Below are 11,175 nucleotides of genomic sequence, written 5' to 3' on the forward strand. Positions count from 1 at the left end.
TCCAGCAGTCCTACTTCCCTAATTTTCAGCCATCACTCCCAGAACAGATGGCCTGCCCATACTGACACCAGGACAGGGATGCAGACAGTCATGCCGCTTGGCACGAAGCTGTCCCCTCAGGTCACAACGTCACGCACCCACGGATCGGGCCCAGACCCAAAGACAGAGCTAGAGCTCTTCCTGTTCCTCCCTGCTGGCCCTCCTGGTGTCCACAGGCCGGCCTAGGTGACGAGGTCAGCCCAGCACTCGCTCCCCCAAAAGCCCCAGCCCGCCAGGCCTGAGGGGCAGCAGCCTCTCTGCCCCAGCACAGCCCTGGGGCCTCTCCACCTGCGGGTCGTGGGAGAAGCCCCCAGACTCTACCCAGTTCTGCCCACCATCCGCCCCATCAGAGCAGCACCAGCACACGCTGCAGCTAGGGTGGCCAGGGACAGCACCCACCACCCCCTGCTGACGTCCTCCCAGCTGTGCCCACATCCCCGACGCCCCCCACCCACCCACCACCATACCCGCTCTTTGCCACTGATCTCCAGCTGGATCTCACGGTCCCTCAGCTTCCGCCACTGGCTGTAGTACTTCGTGAGTGGGGTCCCCTCCTCCCGGGTCCGCTTCTCCCAGGCATCCTGTGCAGGGAGATCCAGGGTCATGTCCCACCCCAGGCAAACCCCCAAACCTCAGCCGCACACTGACCAGTGGCCCCCAGGCCCGGGCCCCGGCCCCCAGCTGACCACCGCGCGCTGGTCGGACACGCCGAAGGAGACCCTCTGGCGGAGGCTGCGGACGTGCTCTGCGTTCTCCTGCACCTTCTCCAGCAGCTGGCGCACCTGACGGCAGTAGTTGGCCACCTTGCACTCCCGGAGAAAGGATTTCAGCTGCAGAGGAAGCAGGGCTCAGCCTAGCCCCAGGCACAAGGCTGCTCTGCACCCCGCGAGCGGTGACCGCAGGCAGGCGGGGGGGGGGGGGGGGGGGTCATGGGTTCCTGTGTCTCTGAGCCCCGGGGGACGCACCTGAGTCGGGGGAGAGCCCCAGTGCAAGTGTGTGTGTGGGGTGGGGTGGGGGGGCTGCGTGACTCTATGGCCCAGCCCTTAGGGACCTGTGGGGGTCGAAGGGCTGACGGGAGGATGCCCACCAACCCCGCGGGCCAGGCAGAGCGGTGGGCAGCGGCAGGGGCAGGGTGGAGCCACCCTCCAGGCCACGTCCCGCCTGCTGCCTGTCTGTAAATAAAGTCGTGCTGGCACACGGCACGCTCGTTCGTTCCTGCGTTTCTGTGAATTTTTTTGCACTTCTGTGGGAAAGTTGAGCGGATTGAGAAACCCCGTGATTGCAAAGCCTAAAATATCTACCATCTGACTTTTTACCAAAAACATTTGTTGACCCTCTTCTAGACCCTGATCCCCAGGACTCAGAGAGAGGATCACACACACACACCTGTCTGAGCAGCCCCGCCCCACTCACCACCAGGCCAGATGGGCACGGGCCTCCCTGAACTGAGAAACGCCTAGGCTGAAAGTAAACGGATCTCCAAGGGGCTTCTGAGAGGGAAGACCACCCATCCCACCCCAAACATCGCCTGAAGAAAAGCTGAGGTGGGCGGCCAGGGCTTCCTGTGACCCCCAAACGTCTCCGACCTCCTCACCTGGCCCAGGAGCACCTGGGAAAGCATGCACTGAGACCAGCCCGACCCAGAGCCGGGGGCCGGTCCAGCCTGCTGAGCCCCAACACCCCCGGGAGCCCTCACGGCTGGTCCGGTCCCTGGGCTGTAGCAGGCCAGAGGGGGACTGACAGGTCCCGGGGTCCTCCTGACGCACCCGGGCCAGCGCCCTCCTCAGGCTCCACACCCAGGCAGGTACCCCAACACCACGGCCCCGGGGACCCAGCTGCCAGGTGGCACCAGCACAGAGACCCCAAGCTGACCCGGCTCTGCCACTGGCCCTGTGCGGCTGTGACAGCGCTGCCTTGCCCTGGGCCCACGCGAGGGGCGCCAGCCCGTCAGGAGGCGGTCTGGTCTGCTGAGGGGTTGGGCCCACGGAGGGACTCGGGCGGGGGGCAGCGGGCACACACCTGCAGGACAGCGGGCAGCGCCAGCTCGGGGAACGCAATGCTGTGGGCCTGACTGTGCAGGTACTCCAGGCTGAGGTCGTACAGCTGCTCCACCAGGCCGTCCTGAGGCAGCGAGGGAGGGGACAGCGTCAGGGCAGAGGGGAGCTCAGACCTCGGAGCCACGCTCAGGCTCGGGCTCACCGGGCTCCCCCAGCCCCGGGAGGCCCACAGGGTTCAAGCCTGGAGGGCAGCGGGCCTTCCCCCATCCACACTCGTCTACCTCCAGTCACCCCGCAGGCTGACCTCGGTGCCCTGCGACATCCTGCCGTGACCCCGCCCAGGGCGTTCCCGGACCCCTTTGGAGGCTGGGCTCACCCGGTACGCCTTCTCCTGCAGGTTGACCTTGGACAGCTTCAGGATCACAGCAAAGTTGATGGGCCTGGAGCTCATGCGCCCCGGCCTCCTGTTGAAGTCGACCTGCTGGAAAATCTGCCCCAAGGACCCGTCAGCCCAGCCTGCCCACCCCAGTACCCTGGGTCTCTGGAGACCCATCTTGAGACCAAGGGCAAGTGGCCAGACACAGTGCCAGCCCCGCGGCCTCACAGACACCACCCCTCCCCCCACAGTCTGCTCACCTTCCAGATCTCTGGTCCCCAAGGGAGTCCCTCTGCCCTAGAGCAGGGCCCTGGCCAATGGGGCGGGACCAGGCCACACCCTTACACACTGCTGCTGTCCCCCTCCTGAAACTGGGCCAGGAAGCCGTGAGAACCAGTGTCTGGAGACAAAGAAGGGTCCCTCCTGCACAGGGTCACCATCACTGCAATTTCCTCACCCACGATCACATCCCCACAGCCTGGTCCCGGCCCTAGTGGATCTCTAGCCTTTGGACTGAAGCCTCTCCCTACCTAAGCTACGTGCACACGTATACACACAGGTACACATGCACAGAGGCAGCAAAGGGAACACAGCTTTGGAATCAGACGGGGCTTCCAGCCCAGCTCTGCCACTCACTCTAATCTTGGGCAAACACCCAGATCGACCCAAGTCTGTGCCCTAAAACCAGTGCCCTCGGGCCAGCCCAGCAGAGCAGCTGCACTCACCTGCCGTGCAGAGTAACGCCCTCACCACACCTGTGTGCTATGGGCGAAGAGCCAGCACTCAGGAGAGCTGCACCGAGTTGAGGAGTGGTCGGGCCACACGCGGCAGGAGGTGTCTTCCCTCCCGCACCCTCCGCCCCACCTCGAGCACCTGCTCACCTCAAGGATGAAGGGCAGCACGGGGATGAAGGTGCCCGTGCTCTCCGAGAGCAGCGTCAGGGCGCGCACGCAGTGCATGCGCAGCGGGTAGAAGCGGGCAGTGGGGACCAGCCTGGGGATGTGGGAAGGCGGGAGTGAGCAGAGACCCCAGACTCAGAGACCCCCAAACCAGCCTCACCCGCCTGGCCCAGCTGCCTCTGAACTCTCCCCACCCACTGGGCTCCAACCTCAGGAGGGGCTCCTCCCCGGCAGGGTCAGGGACCACACCAGCCTCAGACAGATAAAAGCAGGACCAAAGGCCCCAACCGAAGTTGCAGTTCTAAGGACCTGCCTCCTTGCTCAGTTACGGGGTGGGGGTGGGGGTGGGGGGACCACACCCCACCCGGCTAACGACTCAATTTCATTTTAACACGTGAGACAGCAAAGCCGTGAGTTACTCGTTAAAACTTTTCTTTCTTCTCCCTTCAGGAGGACAAGGATGCCCTCTGCTGGCCACGTGTGGCTCCGCCAGTCTCTGCCCCCCCCCCCCCCCCGAGACCAACACGATATTCATAGGCAAACCGCAGCACGTCACTCCGAGCCTGCTCTGTCCAAGACGACCAGGCAGGTAACCCCAAATCCCTTCAAACCGCACAGTCCCCTCTACCCCGCGTCCCCAGAACGCACGTGTGTGCGGCATCCTGGACTGAGGTACCAGGTCACAGGCAACCGAGAGGCCCAGCTGACAATGATTCTGGGATGCCGGGGACAAGGCCATGGACAGCCTCAGCCCAGACCTTCCTCAGGTGCTGCCAAGTCACAGACACCACACCTGGAGGCCCCGGCTGCCAAGGGCACTGGCCAGACCCTCTGTGAACAACCCTGACCCTACCCTGACCTCCAGGACAGCCTCCTGTAACCTTCTCCCTGTGTAACCCTGGCCCTGACCCCCAGGACACCTATGTAACCCTGGCCCCACCTCCTTCGGCCCTCGGGGCAAACCCCCGGCCCCGACTCACTTGATGCAACCGATGACAACCTGGGACAGGGGGTAGATCAAGGGCTGCAGAGCTTCGCTGGGGCAGATGGTGCTGAGGGCGCGGCACCACAGGTAGAGGCAGTGCACGAACTGCCAGTTGTACACTGACTGGTACGTCTCCTGGGCAGAGTGAAGTCCACCCAGGTCAGCCCTGGGGTCCCCTTCACCTACTCCACAGCCCCTACCAGCAAGGACCCTGGCGCCACCAAGGGGCTGAGCTCTCTCGCGCAGGAGGCCCGGCACCCCCCCCACCCCGCAGTGGGTCAGGCTCCGCCACCCCGCAGTGGGTCAGGCTCCGCCCCCCCGCCCCGCCCCCGCCCACCTTCTTGCGCGTGGTCATGGCATTGCGCAGGTGGATGGCGAGCTGGCGGATGTAGAGGAACGCGTGCTGGTAGGCGACGCCAGCGTCCAGGGCCAGCAGCTCTGTCAGAGTCCGCTGCATGAAGCTGACGAGGGGCAGGGTGCTGGGGGAGGTGAACCTGCAGTTCCTCACGTATGTGATGTACATTTGCTGCCGAAAACACCTTAGTCAGAGCCGCCTCTGAGCTCCCAGGGCCCCATGCCCCCACCACCCAGCACCAAGCCCCCTCCAGACACCCGGGCCTTTCCCTCAGAGCTGGCCTCCGCAGGAAGCACAGCCCAGCCACGTCTGCCGCAGACCCCGCTCCGCTGCACGGCCCTGCATCTCGAGGCCCCACTGCTGCTCAGCCCACCAGCCCCGGGCAAAGTCTGCAGTGCCGAGGGGAAGAGTCTTACGGGGAGGCCTAGACACCCAGGAAGGAGGGAGCTGCAGCATGAATAACCGTGGGAACGGGCAAGGGACGTGGACGGACCAGAAGGGAAGGAGGCAGAGAAGCCCCTGCTGCCCGCCAGGCTGATGCAGGGGGCTTCCAGAGGGTCCCGTGCAGGGCAGGCCACCCCAGGCTTACAACCAGGTGGCAGGGTCCCCGCCCACTGAGAGGAGAGCTGTGCAGGCCAGTCCATGCGGAGCCCCAGGGGGACCAAGGGCTCCTGTCCCCGTGCTGTCCCGTCCCCCACTTCTCTTGGAGGAAGCCATGACGAGGACCTGGGTCTGCCCAGGGTCACAGCGCCCGCAAGAAGCACCGACCATAAAGGCAGCCTGCCCAGCCCTCAGGTCGAGACTTTCAACCCAGACCCTGACGGAAGAGCCAGGGGCACCGCTACCTTGAGGACGGGGCTCAGGAAGACGTCCTTCTTGTGCCGGCAGACCTTGACAAGGACCAGGAAGGCCAGCACGCGCAGCGTCTCCTCACCCGTGCCCCACAGGACCACCATCCTCTGTGGAGGCGAGCTGTCACCGCCTGCCCCGGCCAGAGACAGCCCTTCCCACAGCGCCCCGGGGAACTCCCCGAGTTAGAGCTCGGTCGGGGAGGAGGAAAACCAGAGCACTTCGCCCCTCCTGAAGGCCGTACGGTGAACGCTGACCTCTGTTGTCCAGCGCGCGTATGCACGCGGGTGCCAGAAGGCCGCCCCCCACCGCCCAGGGGAGCCCGTCCTCGCGCGACTGGGCTGTGCTGCCTCGAGTGTGCCCCCAAGACAGAACCCCACGCGCTGGCACAGATGCCCCCTGCACTCCAGCCGGCAGCGGGGCTGCCCCGAGGCCAGCGCACCTTGAGCAGCATGCGGCACTGCTTGGGGAAGGTCAGGCAGTAGGGCACGCAGCTGCTGACATGCTGGAGGACGGCCGCCACCACTGTCGCCTCTGCCACACAGGCCACCAGCTGCGGAAGCAGGAGAGGTCAGCGAGGCCCAGGATACGAGGAAGGACTGGACCGGTGGAGGCAGCCAGGCCCCCCTGTGACCCGGCAGGTCCCGCCCCCCAGAACCGCACCTGTATGACGGAGCTCAGGTAAGCCTTGATGTCCAGCCGGAGCTTCCCCCACAGCGGGCTGCTGGATGGCTGCAGCACCCTGCAGGGAGACCGCACCCTCCAGCTCAGACACGAGGCCACCAGGAGGCCACCAGGAGGCAGGGGTGTGGCCCAAGCCACGTCCCATCCAGGACACACACAGTGTCCAGGACGCAAGGGCACATGGGCCCTGTGGTGAGACACCCCCCATCTTTCCCACGAGTTCAGGGACCTTTCCAGCTGGACGGACACGAGACACACACCAGGACTCTCTCAAGGGTGGCCCACAGCTACGCCTAAGGAGGGGTAGCACCAAGCCCCAAGCCCCCCCACAGGCCACCCCACCCGGCCAGAGGGCTGACCATCCTTCCTGTCTGAGCCCAGGGCCAGCCACTTCCTCCAGAGCCCCCAGACAGACCCCTGGCCTCCAGCTCCCCACACCTCTCAGGCACCCACACCGTGCAGTCCCAGGTCTGACCTAGGCATCGCCAACCAGCACCACAAGCTGTCTTCCTTTGGGCCACATACAGTTTTTGTCGTTGTTGTTACTCTTGCGGCTTACGGGATCTCAGTTCCCCGACCAGGGATTGAACCCGCGCCACGGCAGTGAAAGCACCGAATCCTAACCACTGGACCGCCAGGGAACTCCCTGGGCCACATACGCTTTACAGAGACCAAGTCACTTACACCTTAATCTCAGCAGCAGTGGCTGATGCTTCGTAAGTTTCTCAGAGGTATTACCTCTCAACGCTTGCAGAACTCAGCACGTTAAATGTCTGTTAACTCCACTAACGTGTGCAAAAGAACCAAGGACGGGGCCCCTGATAACCTCCCCATCGGCAGAGGCCGGCTGCTGGGCACCTGGAGCCACGACCCAGGCGGCGCTGCCGCTTCCTCCCAAGCCCACTGTCCTCCACGGTGACTGCTCTTCCCACTGCAGCAGCCCTCACGGGAGCCCGCACCCAGCCAACGCCAGCACCACTTGCACTGCCTCTTTGCTGCCCACTCACTCACTGCCTGTGGCCCTCCACTCGCGCCGGCCAGCCAGCCGCCCTGTCCCCTCCGGCAGCCACCTCCACGTGGCCGCATCAGTCCAGCCCCGACCACCACCACCAGGCCCAGGTGCTCTCATCCCCGAGTCCCGGCCACCTCCACCTCCCCTCCAGGTGGTCCCGGTGAGACCTCTCCCTGGAGCTTCTCCCTCCCTCTGAGCAGCGTCAGGGCGAGTGTGACCCTCCAAGCCTTTCCTGCCTCCAGGGCACGTGGCTGCAGGCTCCCGGGAGCCCCAGTGGAACCCACAAGCTGCCAAATGTCGGCTGCTCCTCTCTCCCCTCTGAAAACCTTCCACGGCCTTCTCTGCTCAACTGACCTCTAACACGGAAGGTCCTCAAACCAGCACGGATGGGGCCCCAGCCTAGACACACACACTCGCACCAGCCAAAGAGCAAGGAGAGCAGACGAGACTTGACTGGTCCAAAGAGAAAAGAGAGAATCCTGACCAGAGAAGACGGGGGAGCAAAGCCAAGCACACACTCTGTGGCCCTTGAGGAATTCTGGGCAGGAAGGAGGAAGGACAGGGCTACCCCCACAGGGCCCTGAGTGTCCAGCCTCTCCCAAGAGCCCTACAAAGAGCCTGGCTCTGTCCTCCACATCCCTCTGTGCCAGCTGGGTCTAGAGGGAGCCCCTAGGACGCAGAGCCCCTGCCTTCCCCAGTGCAGAGCCCTGACCACGCCTCCCCAAGCCATTCCCTTCCCTCTTACCTGCTACTGTCCTTTGGGGCCTTTCTAAACAGCAGCTCCTGGAGACAGCCAAAGAGATCTCTGATGCAGAAAGTGACCAGAGCGTTGAACACTGCAATGAGGGGACCAGAGACACCACTCTCAGGACAGAAAATGGAACATAGAGACTGTATCCCTGGTCCCCTCACCCCAGCTCACCAGCACTGTCCGTGACCTGGAATTTGCTGGTCTCAGTGCCTTCCTGTTCTCCTTGGGTGGTGGCCACGGCTGCTCGAAACGCCTGCACAACTTCGTGGAACAGCTTTGGAGTAAGGTGCTGCTAAAAGGGCAGAAGGACCCAGAATGTTGGAGGAGCAGTCAGCTGTGCTCGGCAAAGCGAGAGGCAGCCGGCTCGGGCTCCAGGAACCTGCTCCGTGAGAGAAAGGCATGCTCAGCCACATCCTCAGACCAAGAGCAGAGGTGGGAGCGGTGTTACTGAGCCACGTGCAGGGAACAAAAAGAGTCCAGAATCCTCCTGGAAGGGCCCTGGGGGAGGGGCTGAGGAGCCTGGATCTAAACGATGGCCAGCTCCAAGTGGTATCTGGAGTTCTCCCTTTCCGTCCCGTCCTTTCTTTTCCCTGCAGAAACCACTGCAAGGCCCTCAGAAGGGCCCTGGCTCCACCAGCGAGCAAAGGCACAGAGACTATGTCTTGCCCACAGTGGACTTCAGAGAGCCCTGGAGAAAAACAGAGAGGAAAGGAGAAGGCAGAGGCCCTAGTCTCTGAATGAAGGAGAGAATGCAGTCCTGAGCCCTCCTAGCATGCAGGGAAAACTGTGAGATTCTCTCGTGCTGAACCGGCTCAGAGAAGGGCTCCTCCCACCTGCACTGCCCCAGATAAATGAAAGAAAGCAAGGGGGCCGGAGCTGGGGCGGGGTCAGCGGCCCAGCCCACGCCACTTCTCACCTTTGCTGCCTGCTTCCATCTCTCAACCATGGCGAGGGTCACAGAGGCAGAATCCCTCCTCTTCCCCGCAGGTCCTCTGGGGGCCCTGTCCTCCTCATCTTCCTCCTCCTCACTTGCTTCCTGCACCAGACACAGAGGGCCCCACTGGACCAGATGCAGAGGCCACAAATATGCCCCTGCCCCCCCCACACTGTGCACAGGCTCTCACTTCCAGCACGTCCGGCAGGGGGTGGAGCCGATCCTCTTCGTCCTCAGAGCTGTCCGAATCACTGAAGTTCAGCAGGCTCTGGTCATTCTCCTGCAGGAACTTGTAGAACTCAGGGTCTTTGTCCTTCAGTCGAGAGAGCTGGTCCTTGTGCTCAGACGCACGGCCCTTACACCGGCTGAGAAGGTGGGGGTCAAGTCTGACCGGCAGGCACAGCCAAGGCCAAGGGGGGAGGGGGGATCAGGCTTCCTGTCCTCCTCAGAGAACCTATGAGGCTTAGTCTGCTCCCTCCACGGCAGCTGCCAACGACCGAGGCAGGGGGATTTCCAGAGAGTAAGTTTTCAGCAGATCTCTCTCTCCCCCAAAATCCAGACTCATACATCCAACAGCCTCTGCACACGTGTTTGAAACCCAACGCGTACAATGCTGAACTTGCAGCTTCCCCCGAACTTATTCTGCCCACACACTGCTCTACCTCAGCTGTCGCTAACTCCCCCTTTCCAGGTACTCACGTGAAAGGTAAACCCTCTCTGTCTCTCACACCCAGCATGCACTCTGTCACGAGATCTCATCATCAATACTTCCAAAAGTCTCATGACTCCTCTCAAACCAGCATCATCTCTCAATTCGCTTGTCCACTCCGGCCGCTTACAACCTGCTCTCAGCACAGCAACCGGAGGGACCCATCCTATTACATGCCACACGACGTTACTTCACTACTCAAAACCCTAGGATAATTTCCAACTGTACTGAGACACCATATAAACGGTCTACAAGATCCAACCCCATCACCATCTCTCCAGCTTCACCTCCTACTATTCTCCTCGCATTCCTGCCACGGCCATGCTCAACTCTGCGTAAGGCTCACTCTCAACTCAGGACCTTTGCTGTTCCTGCTGCCTGAAACACCCAGACATTCTTCCCCTACTGCTGCAATTTACTCCCTCAGGTTTCCTAAAACGGCCTTCTCCACTCCACCTAACGCTGCCGTAGAAGCTCCCACCCATGCTCCCGATTCCTCCAGCTCCTTCTGCTTTTCCTTCCTATCTGCAGCACTTATTTCTTCCACCACCCTACACGCTGTGGTTTATCCAAGGCCGAGTAAGCTCTCCTAGGCCAAAAATGAGTACTATTCTCCAGCGTTTCCCAACACCGGGATGACTTGGCACAGAGCAGTCATTCCGTAAACACCGGATGGAAGAATAAACAAGCCGAAAGGTCTGGGGGAGAGGTTAGAGGTCTCTAGGCCTCAGTCCTGAGGCCCCAGGAGTGGTCAGCACCCTTCTGGTGGGGCGGGCCAGGACGGTTAAGTGGGTTCTGCTTACACACGGCCCGTAGAAGACGCTCCACTCACCTGGCCAAGGGACTCCCACCTGGCCCATCCGGGCTCCGGGCCGCTCCGCGCGCCGCCCGCGTCTCCGCCTCTGGGGCTCCTTCGGGCTCCGAGTCGGACTCGGAATCAAAGCCCGAGGCCAAGAACTCGTCCACCGTCAGCTCCGCCAGGCGCCTGCGGGCCATGCCGTTGGAGTCACGACTCCCCGCCAGCCCGCTGTGCCCCAGCCCGGCCGCCCCAGGAACACAGAGAGGCGCAAGGGGAGCCTCTCTGGATGCAAGCGCCCGCCGGGAGGCCTGAGCGTAGCCTCAACTCACCGCTTGCGGGTCCACGCCGCCGCCATGACTGCAGGCCCGTAGCGTGCGCCCCACTTCCGGCCCCAGCAGGCCTTGCGCCAGGCGCACTTCCTGCAGGCAACCCCGCCCCTGGCCCCGCCCCGCCGCGCCCCGCCAGGTGGCTTTAAGGTTCTCCAACCTTGGCTGCGGCGGCATCCAGGCGGGAGGGCGCGTTCAGATCTCTTTTTGGGCGGGCGGCGCTCGGCTTCCCAGGGTGGCACGCGGGACGAAAGCACCTGGCGCAGGCCTGGTTCAGTCACGGCTCCCGCTGGCTTCCGCTGAGGGACAGACTGCGGAGCTCCAGCACCCGGCATAGGGCGGAATCCCACCATTCCGCTTACAAATCTGTGACGTTTACCAAAAAAGGCACTAATAACGACACCGACCTGGGGGAGGGCCAGGCCGGGTCACCCTCGCCCAGCCCAGCCCACAGCACCCC

General features: G+C 63.0%; 1 protein-coding gene across 3 annotated transcripts in view; it reads right to left on the reverse strand.

Annotated features, from left to right (window-relative positions):
- The window catches only part of NOC2L (NOC2 like nucleolar associated transcriptional repressor), a 12,554-nt gene extending 1,749 nt beyond the window's left edge, over positions 1-10,805 (reverse strand). The window contains exons 1-16 of one of the 3 annotated variants that reach the window (XM_028167697.2): positions 10,719-10,805; positions 10,423-10,575; positions 9,072-9,246; positions 8,864-8,983; positions 8,119-8,236; positions 7,942-8,032; positions 6,164-6,242; positions 5,943-6,053; positions 5,497-5,610; positions 4,634-4,822; positions 4,292-4,431; positions 3,294-3,405; positions 2,413-2,526; positions 2,059-2,160; positions 726-869; positions 507-620 (exon numbers count right to left, since the gene is read on the reverse strand). In XM_028167697.2, the coding sequence (XP_028023498.2) occupies positions 507-620; positions 726-869; positions 2,059-2,160; positions 2,413-2,526; positions 3,294-3,405; positions 4,292-4,431; positions 4,634-4,822; positions 5,497-5,610; positions 5,943-6,053; positions 6,164-6,242; positions 7,942-8,032; positions 8,119-8,236; positions 8,864-8,983; positions 9,072-9,246; positions 10,423-10,575; positions 10,719-10,744 (1,902 nt within the window). In that variant the 5' untranslated portion in view covers positions 10,745-10,805. Of the gene's footprint in view, positions 1-506; positions 621-725; positions 870-2,058; positions 2,161-2,412; positions 2,527-3,293; positions 3,406-4,291; positions 4,432-4,633; positions 4,823-5,496; positions 5,611-5,942; positions 6,054-6,163; positions 6,243-7,941; positions 8,033-8,118; positions 8,240-8,863; positions 8,984-9,071; positions 9,247-10,422; positions 10,576-10,718 lie in introns of all 3 variants that reach the window. The other 2 variants (XM_007166280.3, XM_007166281.3) reach the window with 2 other exon arrangements.
- Positions 10,806-11,175: the final 370 nt, after the last annotated feature.

The sequence above is a fragment of the Balaenoptera acutorostrata genome, chromosome 1 (genome assembly GCF_949987535.1).
Source record: "Balaenoptera acutorostrata chromosome 1, mBalAcu1.1, whole genome shotgun sequence".
NCBI lineage: Eukaryota > Metazoa > Chordata > Mammalia > Artiodactyla > Balaenopteridae > Balaenoptera > Balaenoptera acutorostrata.